Source organism: Carettochelys insculpta, chromosome 2 (genome assembly GCF_033958435.1).
Source record: "Carettochelys insculpta isolate YL-2023 chromosome 2, ASM3395843v1, whole genome shotgun sequence".
NCBI classification, from domain to species: Eukaryota; Metazoa; Chordata; order Testudines; family Carettochelyidae; genus Carettochelys; species Carettochelys insculpta.
This window is the reverse complement of record NC_134138.1, coordinates 198,027,270-198,050,693: the sequence shown is the minus strand read 5'-3', so window position 1 is coordinate 198,050,693 and position 23,424 is coordinate 198,027,270. Positions and strand designations below refer to the sequence as shown.

General features: G+C 43.1%; 1 protein-coding gene across 1 annotated transcript; it reads left to right on the top strand.

Annotated features, from left to right (window-relative positions):
- Positions 1 to 169: 169 nt before the first annotated feature.
- On the top strand, positions 170 to 22,873 carry LOC142008803 (prostatic acid phosphatase-like). The gene is made up of 10 exons (XM_074986112.1): positions 170 to 283; positions 7,815 to 7,910; positions 10,202 to 10,288; positions 10,676 to 10,828; positions 14,502 to 14,600; positions 17,385 to 17,489; positions 18,302 to 18,434; positions 20,296 to 20,378; positions 22,014 to 22,120; positions 22,714 to 22,873. The coding sequence occupies exons 1-10, from the start codon at positions 170 to 172 to the stop codon at positions 22,871 to 22,873; spliced, it is 1,137 nt and encodes a 378-aa protein (XP_074842213.1).
- The last annotated feature ends 551 nt before the right edge of the window (positions 22,874 to 23,424 follow it).

The following is a 23,424-nucleotide window of genomic DNA, read 5'->3' as shown; positions in this document are numbered from 1 at the left end:
ATTATTTTAAAAGATGCATGTGTTACTTAATCATCCTCAAGTTTCTCTTGCATTTGACATATGCAGGAAGAAGATCCACCCCTTTTCTCCTTTTGAAAGTACAGCTTCACTTCAGGTTGTTAAACCTGAAGAACTACTGTAGCTATAAGGCTTTCCATCTGGTTCTAGGATGGCAATGACATGGCTTCCTTGCAACTCCAGGAATTTTTGCTTCACTTTCAGTCTTCTCTTCATTCTGCTTCATCAAACTGTTGCAGAAAAACAGTTGAAATTTGCAATTGTGGTAAGTAGGTGGCCTCTTCATTTAATTGCTGGTAATGACTGTAGTGTTGTGTTCCTGGAATTGATAAAAATGCAAGATTGCAACCCCTCTTTGTGCAAATTCCACAAGGAAAGAAATAGGGTAGGTATTTCTGTATACAGAAAATAATCAAGCCTTACAGGCAAATTTGAATCAAGATAAAATCAGTTAAAGTTTAAAGATTTTTTTCTTTTCATGATAAAAAATACCTTCAAGATTTGTGGTGAAAGGACATGAATGGGAGGCAAGAGACTAGGGTTCTGTCCTCGTTTGTCCCTTCCATCCTTTGTGTGCCCATGTCAAAAATCTCTGTTTGCCTTAGTTTCCCCATATGCAGAATTAAGGATACTTACCAAGCATAGTTGTTTCAAAGTTAAATTCATTCATGTTTTTAAAATGGTATGCGATCTTCAAATGGAAGGTATGCAAGAAATGAATGTGATTTATGTTTTATGACGGCTGAATTGGCCTAACAGTGCACAGAGGCATATGAAGCCTCATTTATTTAGTGTTCCACTGTATATGCTGCATTAATTAAAATGAATTTGGATACACCACAACAATTTCTCATGGCTCATTGCTACTTTTAAAGTCTATACCTAAACAATGTAGCATCCCCTTTGCCTCACTATATGTTTTTAGATAGATAGACAGACAGACAGATGTGACTGGGATAAAGACAATTCAGTTCAAAGTGTTGTGTCCTATACAGAATCCTATGCATTGGGGTGATTGTTAATAAAAAAGAACTCTTGTTATCCATGGGCAGTGGGTGAAACAGCTGCCTGGGGATGCAAGCTCCCTAGCTGATGGCCCCCACAGTACTCCACCGAGACCCCACTCCATCCTCACTCTGTTCCTTTTCTCTGTGTTCACCCCTTCCAGCCAAATCCCTGCACCCAAATGTAGCAAACAACATTTCAAAAAAGCACCATTCTACAAATTTTTTCTAAAGAAAATGGGGCATGTTTTCCACTGTATGTTAAATTGTAAAGACTGAGCGTGCAGAAGATACATAATTAAAAGCACTAAATTTTGGGAATTAAAATGTCAGTCAAAAGTTCTGTAATATACCCTGAAATCTGTCGGAGATTTATTGGCAAAAACTTTGTACAAAGGACAAGTCAGTTATCCTGTGGAGTACAACATTAAATATTATGGAACACATGATGCCGGGCTTCTCTGTTTTACATTTTCTTCATGTTTTACATTCTCTTCATCAGTATTTCTAAGATGATTTTATAGTTTAAATATACTCGTAAGCCTTCCTAAAGTAATCATTCTAGATTACTCCATATTTTAACTCACTTAAAGAGACACTATTTTAAATGACTCAGTCAGTGGTTTAGTGTGTTCATAAAAAAAAGTTCACTCTTTTTAGAAAAAGGGAACACTAATTTATTGGGTGTAATTTTCATTACAAGATGTGTTTATGAAATTTCACTATATATTTATGTTAAAAATATGTTTCCAGAGATTTTAGGCATATCAATGGCTTTTATATCTTAGTATGGTACTGATTAGTTCATCAAATTGTCAAAAGTAAAAAGGAAACTCATTTGTGCAGCTATCTGGACGAAAAGGAATGTTGCTCCTTTACGGGCTTTCTTCAACAGGGCGGGTGAAAGGAAAGTATGGGTGAACAGAAAGGACAAGAAGACTTTGGAAGCAAGTTTTTGGAATTTAGGAATTAAAATGTGTAATTTAGCAAAGGTTGGGCTTTTGAAGAATTTATTTTAAAAACTTCCTTTCTGAAGATTCAAGCATTTAACTGAATGCTCAGATTGTGCATGTAAATATTCATGCAAGGATGTGATTTTATAATTTTCAGCAACATACTAATGAAATATATTTTAAAGCAACTTTTAAACTCGGACCCTGTAGACATAATAATGCACAACTGGTTTGCCAGTAAATTCAGGGTTGGCATATGACTGTTAAATGGCTTCATTACCACTGAATGGCTCTTGCACAGGTTCCGTGTTATGCTAATAGGCCTGGCAAGATGGGAGACTTTTCACTTTTAAATTAACAGATCTGCTTTGGGGGAAGAGTCACCAGTCCGCAAGCAGCAACAGCCTGCTATGGAAGCCCTCAGGTAGGGTCAGAATAGGGATAAGACATAGGAAGAGGTTGAACACTAAGACCCAGGACAGGCATTTCTTCTCTTAGCCTCTTATACCACCTGCCCATGCTGGAGGTACCACAAGCACAGCAGCTAGAAGGCACCATGCTGTGCTGTGCAGCTGCCACCAGGGCCACAGAAGCCTGCAGCTCGAAGCCACCTCCATCACTGCTACCATGCGCTTGTCTCACCCAGTGATGGGGTGCATGCACAGAGTGGGCAGACAGTGCTGTGAGTGTGCAGCTCCTCTTCGCCACACCATGGTGTCAGGTCACCACATGTGGCAGAGGGATAGTGTATTGGACACTGCAGATTTATCATGTCCTTACTCTACAGTCTGTGCCAAAAAAAGAAAAAAGAAAATCTCTGATATTTCTTATGTCTCTATTGGCTGACGCTGGCAGGAACATGGCTTGTTTCATGAGCCAAAATAGCTTGTCCTACTCCCACTGACCTCAGTGACAGCCTCAAATGGAGTTGGAGCAGGCACCAAGCAAAGAGAGAACCAAACTCTATTTTCAGCAGTCTGTTCAAAGTTTGTCCCATTCATTAGTGCCGGGGCTCTCAACCCTTCCAGACTGCCGTATCTCTTTCAGGAGCCTGATTTGTCTTGTGCACTCCACGTTTCACCTCACTTTAACATAAAACATACAAAAGTGTCACAGCACATGGCTAATGCAAAATTGCCCATATGAAATTTCAGGTTGACTTTGCTAGTGCTTTTTATGCAGCATATTGAAAACAAATATCTAGATGAGTTGTTGGACCACCTGGAAAACCCCTGGCAGGGTTGAGAACCACTGCTTTAGTGTGTATATATAGCAATACCTTAGAAGAATATTAAAGTGAGTAAAAGAGCACTGAATACACAGGTGGCATCAGAAAGTAGCACCACCTGGAGAATGGAACTCTCTATAGCAGTGATGGTTTTCAAATGTATTTGATCGGGCCCCCTTCTTTGTGTCTGTGGTTGTTTTCCCCCCCCCGCTCCCGTTTGATGTGGCAAAATGGAAACAAGTTTCACCCCCCCCCGCCCTTTTTTTATTGTTTTTCCCACCTAACAAAAAATCACAGCATAAAGCACACCTGCAGCAATAAACAAGACAAAGAGTCCCTTTTCTTACTTTCAGGACTTTTCCACATTCTGAAAAGCTGCCAAGCTTTCTCCAGCTGACTTTCACCTCAGTGCTGACTGTGCGCTTTGTGCTGTATAGCCCATTCATTCATTGGACTGAGCAGGAATAATTTAAGTCACTTTGTCAAAATGTAATTTTGACTTTCCTTCTGAGGTGTAAATTTCACCTCCGCTGGGGTTATTGTGCATAGCCCTGAGGCTGAATATCAAATCTGACCGGGTAGAAAAATGGGAAATATCTAGCAGAATCAAGTTAGGTAGAAATGAACCTCAGAGACATTGCATCTATAAATCACAGATTCACAGAGCCATATATTCCCTGCTCCTGGATATAGAAAAGAAGGCACTGGTCTAAAATGTTAGTGATTTCTAAGAAACTGCAGTTGTACTACACCATTCCTGTTACAACACAGGTTAGGCAGTTCTGGAGAAGAGGCAGAGGGGTGTGGCACACAGGTAGAGAAACCAGAAACTATAATAGTCTGAACACTTTGGTCGCTTAAGCAAGCATGCTCAGCATCCCAGCCTTTATGGATTTCCTGGCACGGGTAGCATGGCTGGTTTTGCTGTCATGTTGCTTTGCCTGCCCACTGGTTGGTGTCCGTCTATGATCCCTCCATTGGGGTTAGTGTGGCACAGCATGAGGGGCTCATATTTACCCAGAGTCATATACTTCAGCAGAATGTATTATGTTTTCCAATAGTTCCTACCAGCCATTCCCCTTCCTCTCTTTTATGTGCATTACAGTTCTGCCACCAAACTGGTGCCCAGGAGCAAGTGGTGGCGATGTAATGCTTCCATGTGATTCACACATCCTCCCCCACTCACAGCTGTCAACTTCTCTGCTCAGAGTTATGCAAGGAGAGTGGGATCTCATCTGTGAAGTTCAAACCCAAACATCTAGAATTGGAGTGCAGGGTTTTGGCTTAGCCCCATATAGAGAGAAGGAAACAAAATAAGGGGAAAAAAAGCAGGCAAGAAAGAGACAAGAAGAGCAGAACAGGGAAGGAATCCCTGCTTATAAATATTATTCAAATACTCCTGTAGTAAGGAGGCTTTTTTTTTTTTAATTTATATGCTCAACCTCTTCCTTTGTTTGTGATAGGGTGACCATCCATCCTGTATTGGGCGTGACGGTCCTATATCTGGGACACCAAAAAGGCATCCCTACTTATTTTTAAAAGGCACTGATTGTCCTGTATTTGGGCCCTCCCTCCACTGACCTTTTCCACCAGCAGCTGTGCAGGAGTCACTTACTGGAGCCAGAGCCTTGGGGAAGCGTGGGCAGCTGCTGCATCCCTGCTGCTTCCCTGGGCCTTGGGGAGTGCCGGGAGCTACCAGTTCTCCGGGACATGCCGGCAGCTGCCGCTTCCCTGGGTTCCCAGGGAGGGCCAGCAGCTACCGCTTCCCGGGGGGCTCCTGGGAAGGACCAGTGGCTGCTGCTTCCCCAGGGGTCCTGGGGGAAGCAAGTGGCTGCCCCTCCTTCCCAGCTCCCTGGGGCTTGGTGGAGTCAGGAGGAGCAGCCCCTCCCCCCATGTATTTCCCTGTCCCTTATTTGGGACACAGAGATATGGTCACCCTGGTTTGTGACATGGGCTATCTTAATTGCCAAAAACTTGCTGACTGGGAATACAGTAAACTCTGTCATATCTGGCTTTCTATCATCTGGAACTCTCAAATAACTAGTATTTGAACCATAACTAAATTTTATTTACATTTCCCATTACTACAATATAGTGAAAGTAAATACAAATCAACACAGCAAATACAGTTTAAGAAAGGATGCTGGTTTATATATTTCGTATTAAAAACTCCCATGCATGTTCCCGCTCTTTACCCACCGAGATAGACCTACAAGGCTGTTTTATTCATCACCATAAATATTCTTGAACAGGAGAGCTGGAACTGAAGAATATGCAAAAAGTTATGTTACATACAGACTGTAAGATGCTGAGAGCTATTATTACAAGTCTACCGTGATTTCAATGACTTGCTGCTAGTTAATACATGAGGTAGTTCTGTACCAAGATGGTGATCCAATAGTCTTTGTAGTCTACAGAAGTCTTTCTGGAGACTTTAATGGGAGTTGGTTTGGGCAACTTCCACGCAGTTACTTTAGAAAAAAAAATACTTTGTTACAAAGTTGTATTTTCAGTTGCATGCATGAAATTACATTGCTACCTTTTAATTGGGAATTTAGCTTTCATTCTTAGCAAAGGCATCAGCTGCTCCAAAAGAGCAAATTAATTCCACAACAAACTTATGCTATGCCAACATGACAAAAACTTGGGCAAAGAAATAAGCAACTTTTCTTCAACAGCAAACCGAGATGTGTGTGTCCCATATTCCATTCTACCCTGTCCACCTGATTCAAACAAACATCAAGCAACACAGCTCTTTACTTAAATATTTTATTCATTAGGGGTACCCTGAGAAGTGATTAAAAACACTATGTTAAGATTTTAAATCAGTAACAAAACCATGTAGAATTACATATAAATATGAAACCAAAAATCAGCTTCTGCTTTGCTTACATGCCATCGCCTGAGTTCAGGAATTTACACACTCAATTCAGGTGTCTCCAGCAACATTTTTGACATCACTAGCAGCTTACAGAAAACTTCCTTATGCTGCTGTTGGTGTTAGGATGTCTGGTCTAGCAAGATGCTATATTCATATTAAAGCACTAGCAGTTTTTCTTTATTGCTAACATGAGCACCTCCTGTTTGTGTGTCGTGGTAATGAAGGCTAGCAGGTAGGGTGGGCATAGTAACTGGCACTTTAAGGTGTGTGGTTAAAAGCTATATTCTGTAGATTACCATCTGTAAAGTACCTCACAGCAGGTTCTGGGGGGTGTGGGGATTAATTAATATTTGTAAATCTTTTTGAGTTTCTGGAATGAAAGGGTGCAGTAGCAATTGAAAGCATTATTTATAATGAAGTGACTTGTAAAATCTAAGTGCACTGTGAAAGAGTGATGCATTTATTCTGCAGAGGCATCCAGTCTATAAATACTGCAAAGGCCAAGTGATGCAACAAGTCTGAGATTTATTTTAAATAGGGTACAGGGTAACAAGGTGGTTGGAGGGGCATTTTTGTAAACTTTAAGCGTGAGCAAGTTGACAAGGAAAAATCAGAGTTACTCAAGAGTTGTTTGGAACAGAATATGTAGGGCTGGCACTTTTTTTGCACTCTGGAATAAAATGACTACCTAAGCAATCATTTACATCCTCTAATGTACAGCTCATGTCACCACTTGCCTTGCATGTGCAAGTGAAGTAGCTCAATTGTTCTGCTTATAACCTGGATGAAACTCGAAGGGTGAAATCCTGGTTCCATGAAAGTCAGTGGCAAATCTCCCTGTGGCTTCACAGGGCTAGGATTTCACTCCAACTGCACCCTAAATCTAGGGAGGTACCTTCTAAAATCAATCAGATTTACACAGCACACCAGTCATTTCAGACATATGTAAAGGACAAAAAAACCTAATAGACACTATTTTTAAGGGTAATGGAAGTACATTCTAGAATTCAAGCTTATGAGAACAGTATTGTTTTCTGAGGCGAACAAAATAGGAGATAACAGTAAGTTTACATATTTTAGTATCTAGAGCCAATGCAGTCAGATTGTGCCTTGCTCTGATGCAAGAGTGTGGGGGGGAGTAGCACTAAATAAATATTTACTAAGCTGGTGATTTTTTTTATAGTGTGACCACAGAGGAATGAGAGTGAAAATGGAAAGGTTAGACTTCAATTGAGTCTAGACTTCAATTGAAATACATGAAAATAATATTCTAAATAATACTACCAAAAATCAATAGCCAACACTTTCAAACTTAGGTGCCAAATCTAAGACCATAAATCCATATTTAGGCCTCTGAATCAGTGTTCTGGTTTTCACAGATGAGCGTTCACAAGTCAATCAGGCCTCTTGTTTAGGAACATAAACATGGATTTGGATACTTACCTCTGGCATTGAGCTTTTAAAATTTTGGACAATATACTTCTATGCCTTATGTAGGAAAACTCATCAGACTGCACTCGCCTTTCACAGTTTAATGGGCATCCGAATGGTATCTTAATACCTAAATATATTCTTGATATCAATATGCTGATGCATTGACCTGTGTTTCTTCAGACTTTCCAAGTCTTTGGATTGCAAAGCAGTGCGAGGACTAAAATGATATGCTAGTTTTGTGGACAAGAAAAAAGAAAACCCAAAGATAATTAATTCTGTCTGATTCATCTCACTAGATTTTTCGACATGGTGACCGAACTCCAGTTGAAAGCTTTCCAACTTCTCTTCACAAAGAAAGCGAATGGCCGCAGGGATTTGGACAACTTACCAAGGTTGGTTGGCTTTTCACAGAAATGGGAACTTTAAGGCAATAAAAATTATGCAGGCTTCTTATGTGTGCCTGACAAAGCATTAGCAACTAACAGAGTAGGTGTAATTCATACATTAAACCATTAATGTGGTGATAGTCCATCAATGGCTGTTAAATTCCACATGACTCTTTATAGCCACAGATGTGACTCTCAGCCTAGGTAGAAGCAGGCTTGCCAACTGGGATTGGAGGGAGAAAGGGACAGAAGGGCAGCTGCCCCAGGGCCTGGCATTGCAAGAGTCCAGAGTCCAGCCACCACCACAGCTACTTTGGCCACAGTGGCAGTTGGAACTCTGGGCCCCTTTGAAGTGCTCTGGCAGCACAGCTCTGCCACTCAGCACAGCTGTAAAGGTGGGAGGGGGCAGCGTCACAATCTGAGTGGTGCTAAGGGCTGACTGTCCTAGGTTCCACCCCCTTCTGCCTTTGGCTCCACCCCTTCTGGGGCATGGAGCTAGGTCCCCCTTCCACCTTGCCTCAGGGTCTGCAGTGGTTGTAGGCCCCAATGGGTAGAAGGTATTGCAACCCTTCCTGGTAAGGTGGCTGCAGTAAGTTAAATGTCAATTTAAATTTTGAAATAAAGAAATAATAAGGTACAAAAGCATGCCAGTTAGACCTGTATTTGTGTTGCAAGTCCAGGCAAGGCAAGCAAAAAAAGTCTTTGTCTTAGATTTTAGAAAGCTGCTCTACTCCACTTTCATTAATAATTCTAAATGTTCCATTCATAATTTTTATTCTAACTAAGTGAAATTATTTTGTGGCTCTCTGAAACTTCAGTGCAATAAGAATACATCTTTGGTTGCTAGAGGTTAAGGGCTCCTTCCCACAGCTTTGGAGAGAATACCACCCCAAGGAACTCTAGCAGCTGTTGTTACACCAAACACAAATTGGCCGAATGTAACTGAAGGGATGAAAGTAGGGTGACAAGATGTCCCAGATGTATAGGGACAGTCCCAGTATTTTGGAGCTTTGTCTTATATAGGTGCCTATAAACCCCAATATTTCCAATCCTGTTATTTCACACCTGCTATCTGGTCACCCTAGATGAGAGTCAAGATACAAATGCAGGAGTAAGATAAATAATTTGGTAACAATGAGTTACTATGAGTAAGCCTATCATTTTCTTCATAAGTATTTAGATCAAAAAAATTAACATGCTCATTCAGGACTAACTGACTCCTTAAATTAATAGGCATTACTCTTTTCACACATACCCCACAGCATAAATCAGAGATAACACTGCTGTCGTGAGTGGCAGTATATCAGTCTGAAAGATCTAAGTGAAAGTAGAATCAGGCTAAGATCTCTCCCAACAGGACATGAACTAAGACTTAACACCCTCAAAATCTTAGAAAGTATAGGATAGCGCCCTAGTACACTGATGCTACCTTAAGGCTATAAGTGGACTTTTACATTGAAAACCATGCACAAAGCACACAATAGCTGTGTCTACACGTGCACGCTACTTCGAAGTAGCAGCACTAACTTCGAAATAGCGCCCGTCGCGGCTACACGCGTTGGGCGCTATTTCGAAGTTAACTTCGACGTTAGGCGGCGAGATGTCGAAGTCGCTAACCTCATGAGGGGATCGGAATAGTGCCCTACTTCGACGTTCAACGTCGAAGTAGGGACCGTGTAGACAATCCGCATCCCGCAACGTCGAAATTGCCGGGTCCTCCATGGCGGCCATCAGCTGTGGGGTTGAGAGATGCTCTCTCTCCAGCCCCTGCGGGGCTCTATGGTCACCGTGGGCAGCAGCCCTTAGCCCAGGGCTTCTGGCTGCTGCTGCGGCAGCTGGGGATCCATGCTGCATGCACAGGGTCTGCAACCAGTTGTCGGCTCTGTGTATCTTGTGTTGTTTAGTGCAACTGTGTCTGGGAGGGGCCCTTTAAGGGAGCGGCTTGCTGTTGAGTCCGCCTTGTGACCCTGTCTGCAGCTGTGCCTGGCACCCTTATTTCGATGTGTGCTACTTTGGCGTGTAGACGTACCCTCGCAGCGCCTATTTCGATGTGGTGCCGCGCAACGTCGAAGTTGAACATCGACGTTGCCAGCCCTGGAGGATGTGTAGACGTTATTCATCGAAATAAGCGATTTCGATGTTGGCTTCACGTGTAGACGTAGCCAATATGTCATAAAAATGGTTCATGATCACCTGAAAAATTCACTGAAGACAGAGGGAAGAGCGGCAAGGAAAGCTCTATTAATGTTCCACAGTCATCTAAAAACTGACACTCACCTGTGTTGCGGTCCACACAGATTGGAATGCAGCAGCAGTATGAGCTTGGACAGTATACACGGAAAAGATACTCAGACTTCCTGAATGCCTCGTATGACCGACGTGAGGTAAGTATTAGAGTTTATGTGAATGGAATTTCTCTACCACCATTTGGCTGTGACACTTGTACTACTGAATCAACCCCCCACCCCCATACTAAAGCAAGAGATATAGTAACAAAATTTCAACATTTCTGAAAAATCAGGCCATTTAATTATATGCATAAATACAGATTAAGAAGACTAATTTTAAGCACTTAAATTTGAGCATTCTGGCCATACAACGTATCATATAAAGGGCTAAAAGAACTTCAGAAAAACACAACAGAGGGAGGGAAACTATATGACAATACCACATTTCCCTAAAATCCTGAAACACTGGGCTAATGGATGCAGATAAAAATGCCCACTTGTTAATTTTTAAGAAAAAAATAATTTTTGTCATTTTACTTTAAGATTTTCGTTCAGAGCACAGACTATGATCGAACTCTTATGAGTGCTCAGGTATACCTCGCCGGCCTTTTCCCACCAGTGAGACACCAGATCTGGAATCCCAAGATCCTTTGGCAACCCATCCCAGTTCACACTGCGCCACTAGACAAAGACTATGTGAGTATTAATTGCAAACTTTCCACCTTGGCTCTGATTTTTCAGTTAGAACACAAATTAGGAGATGATAAAAAAAATCCTCCCACCCAACATATTCAATCCAAACACCTTCCATAGCTGTTGATTTGTGAAAGCGCCACATGCTGTCATGCCAGCCAAATCGTTGCATGAAAGTCTACAGGGCCTGAGCCTCTGACATGCATTCCTCCTCATATTCTCCTCCCTGGTGAATCTTTGAAGTTATCCTGTCAAGAATAGCATTGGGGATTGGATGAGAAGCTGAGAAAGTTCCACAAAAGTCATTTCATTAGGACAGGTTCATTCCCTACTGGCCAGACATCAGTCAGCCTTGAGGTGGCTTCAGGTTTAAATTTAGTTTGCATTCTTCCCTGCCTGACAGGTTTGCTCCAGAGGTCAGCCAAGCAAAAAAATTTGCATCAGCCATTGTAATTATCCCTGTGTGGCTATTACTAATTTGTACTGCAGTCACACCCAGGGGCCTCCATCACAGACTGGTGCCTCATTGTGTGAGACACTATATAAATACATAATTGAAAGACAGGCTCTGCCATTAGATGCATACAAACCAAATTAATTTATCTAAAAACTGATAAAGCAGGTAGCATATAAACTATAGCATAAACAAACTCTTCCTGACTGACTCTGGGACAAATGGGTCAGCTGGTGCAATCAGGCGCTGTGCAGGCCATGGAGAGCAGGCACAGAAACAGCTACCTACTTACAGTTGTTTGGGGAAATATAAACAAGCAATGGTGAAACCACCATTCACCACGTCTGCAGGGTCATCAGAGGATGGGCTACTATGGTCATTAGGCCACCATCCCTGTCTACTCCAAAGACGTTCATGGGTATCACCCCATTCTGAAGCCATGTAGGAAAGTGAAATGGAGGGAGGGATTGCTTCAAGCAAATTGGATCAAATGTAGTGTGATTCAGCTTGAAACTCACGCTGCCCTCAAATGAAGCAAAAGGAAGGGTGTTGTGCAGCTGGGAAGAGGCTTTGATAAGCATCAGGCCTAACAGATGTTTATCTAAATCATACCTTCTGAGTCACTGCTGTACAGGGAGAGGGAGCTGTGGGAGATGGCAAGGGCATTTGCATGAGTGGTTTTCTTCCCTGTCAGGTCTGAAACTTTCCAAGGCGGGGCATTAAAGTTTAATTACAATGGCTTCCTGGAGCAACCTGAAGTTTCTGCTTAATAAGCCAACCGCCTGTAGAACCAGGGCCCCATCTCCTAATGTCTGTTGGTATTTTCAAGCTGCAAGCCAGGCAGACTGGGAGATCAAGGCAAAGTATCATATAGTCATAAACCAGAGTATTTTCTTCACCTCTTGTGATCTATTAAGAACTGACAAGCAGCAGAAATGCATACTGCTTAATGAAACTGAAGAGAGTGGCTCAAGTGATAACAACCAAAAGGCAGCAATTAAGCCATACAACAAAAGGAATTTGTTATTGTGCAATAAAACAATATCCCAAAGCCTCTTCCAGCTTAGCTGTGAGCTTCCAAGGTGCGCTGCTATTGTGAAAGAACATGCTCTCAGGAGGTCAAGTAATATTTCCAGTTACACACATCTCATAGAGCTAGAAGGGACCTCAGGAAGTCAATCAAGTCCAGTCCCCTGCCCTCTTGGCAGGATCAAGCACCATCCTTTTAATTTTTTTTTAATATATTTGTGCCAGATCCCTTAATGATGCCCCCCCCAACCCAACTGAACTCTCAACCCTGGGTTTAGTAGGCCAATGCTCAAACCATGGAGATAAAACCACAATAACGCCTCTCTGCTAGCAGCTGCTCCAGCTGCTGTATTAATGCCTCAGTGAAGCAGGCCCACCTACAAGGGGAAGCACTGGACATACATTCTGCCCAGTCTACCCCAGTGAATTAAATTCACGCTTGTTCAGAGAAGGCCAACACAAGACATGTGACACTTAACTCCCAATGAAGCCATCAAAGAAGTACTTTGCAGGAGGTAAGTGACATGCAGCGGTGCGGCTTCTCTGTCTAGGGATGAATTTCATAGACAAGCTTTCAATATTTAGGAGCACAGTTAATTTCTGTTTCTTGTTTATTCCCAAGAATACACAATAGCAAACAGGGTACAATGTGGTTGTAGTGCCACGAAAGCAATGCCATGTTTTACACATGGATCTGAGACCAGGATTTGAACCAAGAAATCAAACTGTCAGTAGTCTAATATATAGTGGGGCCGAGAGACACTGCAGGCCGAAGTGGAAGGTGTGGGGTGGGACCAGCTCCAGACCCCCAGAAGTCTGCGGGTCTTAAGCAGTCAGCCCTAAGCACCACCCAGACCTTGGCATTCCTCACCCCATCCCAGCCTTTACTGCTGTGTGGAGCTGTGCTCTGGTGGCAATTTAAGGGACCCAGGCTGTAACTGCAGCAGTAGCAGCCAGGAGCTCCTGTCTCCTTTAAATCATGGAGCCCTGAGGCAATTCCCCCTTAGCTCCACCTGCATTGGAGGGCCTGATAATATATAGGTTCCAGTGCTGGGCTGCATTTGGAGTGGCTCAGGGGTTGAGAAGTGTGACAAAATAATTTAAACCACCTGTGTACACTGGATCCAGAGAAATGGGCCAGCTCTCAGAGCAGCTATATACAGCAGCTTCAGAGGTTCTTTCTAACAGCCAAGGATCAGATAGATTAACAGCTTCCTGGCCGTGCCAGCAGAATCTTCCAATGCCCAAATTCACCAAGTGTATGACAGGTTGCACCAATGGATTTGCACAGTGATAGATGCAGCATAAAACCTAAGTTGGATTCAATAAGGAATCACAATGGTTCAGATCCACCAAGGTATTTGGGTGCCTAAATGACAGACTGCTTAAGTACTTACCCACAAGGGAGCAGTCACTGGCAGAAAGAAAGAAAAAGAGAATGATGTTGTAGTTCTGTGTTCATGGCACCACTTGGGCTGTGGGAGGCCCCAGGTCCAGTCCCCCTGCTTCACTTCCTCATTATTTATCCACAGTGCAACAGTTCCACAAGAGAAACTGAAAAAGCCCAAAGCAGAATATCCTTAGTTCAAGGACCAGGCAATGCACCTGAGAGCCAGGCGATCCCTGATCATATCCTTTTTCCCTCTTTGGGAGAGGGGAGTTGAACTTAGACCTCACATCTCAGGAGAGTCCTCTGAAAAAGTCCTGGGGAAAAAGCTAACAGACGGGCACCCCTCCTCCTCCAGCTGTTGAGTGTGGCACCTGCCTTGCTCCACACACAATGCCGCAAGAAGTATCTGAGGCATTTCAGCCGCGTGACACCATGGGACTGATTCCCATTCATGGCCAGCTAAGCAAAGATACGCAGCTTTCTTCAGCCTGGACTTAGGCAGCTCATTCTGAGAGATAGAGAGGCACTGCTTTGCACACATCCCTGTCTTCACCCTCTAGCTCGGGCAGCTTCCCATCTTACCATGCTGACTTTTTGTGGATCATAGTCTAAAGCACCCCTTCATTGTATAAGGAACTTAGGTGTCTTTCTTAGGCTTTGTGACTCCCACTGTTGTTCCTGTTATTTTCTAGGCACCTAAAAGTTAGACACTGTGATGCCAAGCTTTGTAACACCTACATCCCAGCAGCTATCCTGTTCCAAATGCCTGCCCAGATGATGAGTTTAACTTTTTTTTATTTCAGATGCTGCACTTTCCTTCTGATAACTGTCCATGTTTTGCTGAACTTCAGAATGAAACCCAGGCATCAAGTCAATTCCAAAACAAGTTGAGATCCTTCATGGTAAAACAAAAAGGAACAAATGCAAATTTAAGGGATCGTGACATTCCATTGTTTCATTTACTGAAGTGCTGTTTCTGTCTCCGAGGAACAATAACCTCTTAAAAACAAAATTACCACAGGACAGGCTAATATTGCTATAAAATATTCTTAATATACTAGCACAGTGAGCAAGTCCCCTAAATATATGTTTTAACTTAGGTTTTATTTTAGTTCCTTTTCATTTTTCGATGCAACTTTAGCACTAACTAGCTCAGGCTATTTTGGGTTATATTTAATTTGTACTAAATAGTCTAATGAGACTGAAAATATTCCAGAGGCAGCAATTTCCTGCATTATAGAGTCACACAAAACCAATCATACTAATATGATTACTCTGCTGAAACTGTGGCAAAATGAAGATTTCATGATGTGACTTGCAAAGCAAAAACAATGTGAAACCAACTCGAGCATTTCTACTTGTGCAAGACTCATTACAATGCTATTTATTTGCATCCTGTCTCCCAAAATGAGCAACATGTCTGTTTTGGCCTGTGACACATCTGAACCCCAATTCCCTCAAACATCTCCTGCCGTGGGGACGATAGCAGGAAATAAGTTAAACAGGGGTAAAAAGGCCTTGAACAATATAGCACAGTCTATGCAGCAGCCACTGTTACATTGGGTAGCTGCTGAAGCAGTGCCTCTTAGTGCTGCTTTGGGAACAAAGCAGACTCAGTGTCATTAGTTGGTTCCTGCTTCTTCCTTGTTTTATGGGGAAAGGAAAACTCTGCCAGGCATTTCTGGTTTGCAGTTTACTTCCCACTCTGCATCAGCCCTGCTGGGCTAGCTAGCCTCACTCCGTCCCACAGTCAACAGCGTGGGAAGGGAAGAAGCAGGCCAACAACCGTTCCTCTCCTTCCCCCTCTGCTACACATAGTAGAGGTAGAGAACACATAGGTGTACAGAGGCAGAGTCCCTTTATGCCCCCCATATGAGCACATAGCAAGGGCCTCAACAGCACCAATTGTGAAACCTTACTCAATTGAATTAGTGCACAGTAAGGCCTGGTCTAAACTAGGTGATGTCTCTCATGGATATTGCAAAGCCACACCTCTTCCTCCTCACCTCCCATGAAATGTAGCTATAACTGACCTAACCCTGATGTAGACCATATTCCCTGTAAGCTGAGAGCTTGGGTGACCTCCCAGGAGAGACCAGCGCATGTGTTTCTATTGGGTATGTACATCCGCACACACCTTAGTGCACATAACAAAATTTATTCCACCCATGGATGGAAAAAATAAGAGGAAACCTTGGTAGACCAGTGCTATGTTAACTGAAAAATTCTTCCATCAACCAAGTGCTGGTCTATACCAAGAGTTACGTCAATATAGCTAGGTCTCTTGGGGGGTTGGATTTTTCACACACCTGAGAGACATAGCCAAAGACCAGGCCTACCTGAAAAGGACTTGACAAATAGGATCTGGAAATAGTGCATAAATAGGTTGTCATAATGGATAAGCAAGTCATAGCCCTGCCTAACGTCAGTCAGTTTCAAGCCCCACAGGGTGAGAAGGAAAGAAAAATTTCACAAACAATAAATTGCATGTTCTTTTCTTTTTAAAACAAACTCAAATTGATATAAATCATTCACTATGAGCAAGGGCTATCATCTCACATGTTCAGTTTACTTCAGGGTAATTAGGCTTCGTTTTCACAGGACTAGTAGTCTAGGACAGCTGATCTCAAATGTGTTCTCACTCTGGTGGTCCAGAGACAAAGTGCAGGATTGCTCGATTTAGAAAGATTTCTCCGAAGTCAGTCTTAGATGCTTGGGGATATCTGGCTGCCAGCTATAGTGTACACATTCTGATAACATTTAGATTGTTTTTCATGTGATTCATTTTACTAACAGAACCCCAAAGATGATATAATTTTTCAGGCAGTTCTCAAATCCCATATTCACAGCATTCTTTGTTCCATATATTGCAACCTTACAGCAATTGGTTTTGATGCTTTGTCCCAAGGACACAAGCTGCAAATTCATGTATCAAATTTGTAAAATATATACATGAAACAAAGATGGGAGAATCCTAGAGTTTTCAAGAAGCAATTTAAACTTTGGATGCATGTCCAACCCCATCAAACTGCTCCGACTCAACCAACCTTCCCCTTCCCACATTTAAGAAGCCTCAGTTCCCCTTGCGGTGGTCTTCTTTGGGAGAGGAAAGCAGGTGGTTTGTTTTCCCATACCAATGTTGTCCTTTTCCAGTCATCCAAGCAGTCTCCTGCTTCCTGTCTCTATGTAATTTGTTCTTCAATCTTCTTTCCTTAATTCTTCCCTTTGCGTTTTGCCTCCATCCCATCCCAGAGGTTCTCCATCTCCCTTCCTCCTTAAGGTTTCCATTTCCTTTTCCTTTATTCCTCTTTTCCTCTGCCCCTTTCCCCAGTGCCTTCTCTCTCTATAAGAGGGGAGCTTCACTTCAGAAGGCTCTCTTGAAGAGCTGAGGGAAGTTGTGAAGTACTCAAGGCAGGGAGAGAGGAAGTCAGCAGGTGGAGCCTTCCAACGAAGAATAGCAAGGATGAGGAAAAGGAAGTCACAGAAACAGAAAAGGAGTAGCATTTAGGGTCCCTGAGTGAGAACTTCAACAACTACAACAAAAACTCTTCACTTGGATTATTCACATGTTAAGTTAAGCACATGTATAAGAGTTTGCAGCATGAGGGGCCACATGTCCAGAGGAACATGTCTCTGGCTGTTTTGAGACATTGCTGTGTGTGTGTCCTTTTATTTTTCTCTTTCAGGGGGTTTTAAAAACTATGTCAGCTAATACAGGATATGACATGAACACCCTGAAAGATCTGAAGAATTTCAAAGCCTGGAATACATACGATACTCTGCATTGTGAGGTATTTAAAAGAGAAAGAGAGAGGGAAACTAATTCAGAAGATCTGATTCTCCTAAACAGTGCATTGTGGTTTCAACCAAACACAGTAATGACTGATCTTCGGGTCCATCCTAAGCTTAGTTTCTTTCCGGCATCATTTGAGGAATGGTAAATGATAATAAGGCATAACTTAGTGCATGGGGAAAGCATGTTCTCCGAGTACCATTTACAATGTAGAAAACTATTCTTCATTCATCCCTCTGATTAATCATACCATTAAAAGAGGACACTAAAATCCATGTCCTTTTATTATTTCCCATTCTGTACAAGGTAGAGTCTAGTTAGCACACTGAGAAGCTCATAATGGTTTTTGCTAATAGAAAAGGTGGAGTATTTTCTTTACTACAACTTCCTATAAGTGTAGAAATACTTAGCTGTATGTTGAAAATAAGAGGTAGCAGAATTGTCCATTCAGTGGTTAGAAAAGGGAACTGGCAGCCAGGCAATGATAGTTCCCCACTGTGAGCTAGAGTGTGCCTGGCAGAATCTGTATTAGAGAAGGAGCAGTCATGTGTCTTCCTTTCCAAACCTTCACACTAGCAGAAACCAAGAAGGAAGGCAACGGCAGCAAGAGAATTACATTTCCACTGGGGCCCCCTCCAAGATGAAACCTTCCTCTAAAGGGTGTTCTGGGGCAGATACTAGAAAATAAAGAATACACCAAAGGAACTGGGAGAGAGCCACAAGGAGTCCAAAGACAACAATGAAAGGGTGGGCTTGGGGGAAAGAAAATGAGAGAAAAAATAAATTTTCACTTTTCTTTTTTATTTACAGAGTCTTCATAATTATACTCTCCCTAAATGGGCCTCCCGAGAGGTAATGGACAAGATGAAGGGGCTGGCAACATTGTCTTTGCAGTCACTGTTTGGGATATACAAAACAAAAGAGAAAGCTCAACTACAGGGAGGTAAATAAACTATTACATAGCACGGAGAAAGGAATGTAGGAGCTGATACTATATGCCGACACTAATTTTACTCGTGCAAAGCTCCTTGTTAAAATGGCACCACAATGTGTTTCTAAATATACAGGACACCGTACTAGATATGACAAAATGGATTTTGAAGCCTGACATTTCCCTGGTCCCGGGGATGTCAGGTTTAGACGTGCCTTTGGTTACCCTAGTTTAAGAGATGGTTGCAGAAATCCTAAGTGAAGATTCAAAGGCCATTCTGACCTGAGCCAGACATGAATGACAGCAGCCTTGACCTGGTCGAGGTTCTACTTCTCCAATATATTAAACCTAACTATTTATTAGGCTTTGATTTTTTCCCCCTCTTATTTAATGTCAAGCTTGGAAACACCTTTGCAGTGACCTTAATGAGGATCAAACATAATCCTGCTCTCAAGGCGTTCTGGGTACAGCTGATGAAAGGTGATTCAGTGTCCTTCGCAGCCCTCTGATCTTGAGTCTGCTTCTGCACTGTTTCCAGCCACAGAGTAAATCAGAAAAACCTCAGGCAGGCCATCCTGAGAGCTGGCACCCAGGGCTATTCTAGCAGCAGGGATTGCTAAAGTGCAGGGATACCTCAGCAACATCTGTTCATCCCTTGTCAGGCCCCTGTAGTGGGAGCAGGGAAGAGAAAGGTGTAGGTGCCATCAGAAGGATTCCTTTGCTGGCTGGTTCAGCGGATTTTAGGGCACTTCTGTAATGAGAGAACAGGAAATGTGCCCTAGGCTAAAAGACTCAAGAATCACGCCTTGAGCAAAAAGGCAATAATCAGAAGTTACGGCAAGTGAACAGTTGAAACATTTCTCTCTCATGTGTAGCTGCTATTAGAGGTGAATGTCAGTGATGAGAAGGCAACGCAGGCTAATTATAGGAGCAGGGATTGTCAACCAGTTTCTCAGCAGCATTCTAATCTGGACTTTAATGCTCCTGTTTCTTCAATTATCCTGGATTAAATATGGCAAATATGGGACACCGGTCTCTGGGGATGGGGGCAGGGCAGCTGTCCCATGTCAGGGCTCCTAGGCGATGGGGGCTACTGCTCCAGGATGAGGCACCAGGGATGGGGGCTGTGCAGCCTCCAAAGGGGAGACACCAGAGATGAAGGGGAGTGGAGGGTTGGGGCTCCAGAAATCCCTGGCAGGGGCGGGGTGTTCCAAAGCATCCCAGTGAGGCGGGGGGCAGGGAATGAAGCAGGAGCTGCCTCCCTCAGGTGTGGGAGGCTGGCAAACAAGGCAGCCAACACATGGAGGGGCTCCCTGGCAGCAGGAGCTGCCTCCCTTAAGCATAGGGCACCAGAGAACAAGGCAGCCACCCTATTGTGGAATTCACTGTCAGCGGGGGCTGTCACCATGGGGTGCCAGGGAATGGGGCAGCTGCCCCACAGCGGAGCTCCCCTGCAGCAGGAGCTGCTGCTACAAGGTGCAGAGCTCCAGGGAACAGGGCAGCCATCCAGTGGAGGAGCTCCCTGGCAGGAGAGGCTGCCACCCCAAGACACAGGGTGCCAGGGAACAGGAGCCCTGCAAAATGTGGGACAATTTGCCTATTTTCTTTAAAAAGTCAGAACACCTGTGAGACAGCTTAAATAAGGGACTGTCCTAGTAAAAACAGAATGGATGATCAACCTAGGATTAATTTTTTTTTCATTTATGTAACATCCACTGTCATGTTCCATTTTCCATGTAAAGTGTAAATGAATTACTGTTGTACATTCACAAAGAGTTCTTGCTGTTCAATACCTGGGATCTCTGCATTTGGGCTTCCACCTGAATATATTTTTTTGCATAAACATCCTGCTGTCTTCTCCATCTTCTTTAAGGTGTCCTGGTGAAAGCTATTCTTAAAAGCATGCAAAACGCTATTAAACCATCGAACAAGAGAAAACTGATGGTCTTTTCTACAGTAAGTACCTTTGTTTTTCCCATCTGTTGGACTGATATGTTTACTAGTGGGAATTCAACAAAATGGGCTTCTTTTGACGCGTACGAAGAGCAAAGGCAGATGAAGATTTGTAAGCGAAGTTACTGATGTATTTTGAAACAACTTTTCGATCTTAAAAGCAAAAGATTACATCCTGCTACAAGTTACGAAAAGTGGTATGATAGGCTGTCATAGGACTTAACACACGGAATAGAACTGTGTGTTTTTGTGATGTGCAACAAACAAAAACATAGGATTTACTCCTCATCTTTAGCAACCTGTGCTTGGGAAAGGCGGCTTTGCTCCTTGCAACTTCCTGTTTTAATACTTGACTGCCCCCCCTACCAGTGCAATGTAACTTCAGGAATTGTCTAAGAGGCCGACTGCTGCAAGAAGCTACCAAGGTGGTGTTCTGCTAGCAGGGGCCCATTAGAATATAACAGTACTTCAACCACATCTCCCAGGAGTAATCTGTACTTGAGACGGCTATGCCAGTTGTATGTCACCTGGGCTGTGTTTACACGTGCTGCTTCTTCCGGAAGTGGCACGGTAATGAGCTATCCGGAAGATGCTAATGAGGCACAGATGCAAATTTTCCACGTCTCTTTACCATATAGGCATGTGGTGTGCAGTCCGGAAAGAGCTCTTCCGGACTCCAAAGTACACATGCAGACGCACGGCCTGCGGGTATCTTCTGGAAGGAAAAAACCTCCTTCCAGAAGCCTCTTCTTCCCCAAAATTTCTGGAAGATCCCTGCAGGCTGCATGTCTGCACATGAAACTTTGGAGTCCGGAAGAGCTTCTTTAGGACTCTGAACCACGTGATGATATGCTAATGAGGCACAGATGCAAATTTTCCACGTCTCTTTACCATATAGGCATGTGGTGTGCAGTCCGGAAAGAGCTCTTCCGGACTCCAAAGTACACATGCAGACGCACGGCCTGCGGGGATCTTCTGGAAGGAAAAAACCTCCTTCCAGAAGCCTCTTCTTCCCCAAAATTTCTGGAAGATCCCTGCAGGCTGCATGTCTGCACATGAAACTTTGGAGTCCGGAAGAGCTTCTTTAGGACTCTGAACCACGTGATGATATGCTAATGAGGCACAGAAAATTTGCATCTGTGCCTCATTAGCATCTTCTGGATAGCTCATTACTGTACCGCTTCCAGAAGAAGCAGCATGTGCATACACAGCCCTGGAGTCTACACTATATTGCACCATCTTTACAGCCACTTTGTGCAGCTGGCATGGTGCTAAGAGGCAAATGAGAACTATATTTTTAATCTTAACAAATTATTTGTTGCAATTTATAAGGTATGTGTAGTTCTAGACATTGTATAAAACACAACCATTATAATGGTATATAAGTAGCACATCAAACTTACAGACAAGGGCCTTAAATATGTGGATTCCATCCTCCTTCCTATCAACACCTTCCCATGGGTTTTCCTGCGAAAGGGAGCGATGGATTTTTCAAAAATTAAAAAGGAAGTTGGCAACCAGAGTTTATTTTAACGTCCCTTCCTAGAAAGAAAAAAGGTTATTGCAGGTACAGGTGACAAACCTCCACTTAAAAGCAGCTACTGTGCTTCATGGGACCATTTCAATTCTTTTTCCTAGCATGACACCACCATTGGTGCTCTACAGATGGCGCTCAATGTTTTCAATGGAAAACTGCCACCCTACAGTGCTTGCCAGTTTTTTGAACTCTACCAAGAAAACAGTGGGCAAGTATCCTGAAACATTTGCAGCAACCAAATGTGTTTTGCTTTCAGATACCAATTCATTAATGCCTTAGATTACTTTTGAGAGAAAAGCATCCTCGTGAAATATATATAGTCATAATGTTGAATTTAATGCATTCAAAACTAATAACTGACTGAAATCACAGTGTGTGTGTGTGTGAGAGAGAGAGAGAGAGTGTGAGAGAGAAAGACCAAGAGAGAACTTAGGTTTAGTGGTGGGACTTACGTGAACAGATAAATGTGACTGCATCCCTAAGTGGCAGCGATACTTTTTCTAGCTACCCCTTAAAGCATATCACAGTCAAGTAATATCTTACATAGGGTCTGGTATGGTTTTCATTTATCTAAAGATTTCAAAAGGGCCTGCAGACATGACCCGCAACTTTAGCAGTGATATGACATTTCTAAGGAGCACTGAACTTTAGAATCTTTGCCAAGGTCTCTATTCTTGAAGAAGATATTCTACAATAATTTCCCTTAACAAAGACTGTAATTTGCAGATGTCTGTGTCTCTGAACAGGAAATCTCATCTGTAAGGTTCTAATCTTCCTCTTTCTTTGGGTGCTGTAAATCAGGCACTACAGCATTGAAATGTACTTTCGGAACAACACCTTGATGGATCCTTATCCACTCAGGCTGCCTGGCTGCACATCACCTTGTTCACTCGAAAAGTTTGCTAAGTTGGTGTCACCTATCATAGTGGATGACCGGTCAAAAGAATGTGCCAAGTGTTAGGTAAGAGATTCCCAGGATCGAGGAAATACGTACTAACCTCGTATCTTTGCACAAACACTAATTGCCTGCTCCCAAGAGGGTCAGAATTCACACCAGGATCAAGCACTATGCTTAAGAACAGAACACAACACTGTTATCTAACGCAGGCTTATCCAGGAGTAGACCCAATGCCAGATCTTTGGTTAGGGGATGCAGTAACACAGATCTCCTCAACTTGGTATAGCAGGAGACCCCTGCCCACAAATGGCTAAACACAGACTCTCCACCCCAGGATCAGTCCAACACAGCTGTGCGTTCTGGTGCACATTATGTGCTCAAAGTGATGGGGGTTGCTGTGTGGTCTCAGTTATTCTGTCAGCTCCAGGCTGTGTCTGAAAGTCCCTCCCTTCCCCATGCAAGCATTAGTGCAGCAGCTGGCTCTTCTCCAAGTAGCTGCTTAGTTCAGACTCTGTCTCTGTCCCAGCTCAGGCTTGCTGCTTGTTCTGTCTTTCTTTGTTCTCTCTGCAAATCCTCCCCAGCTTATTTCTCCCCATTCCTCCACCATCAGCTCA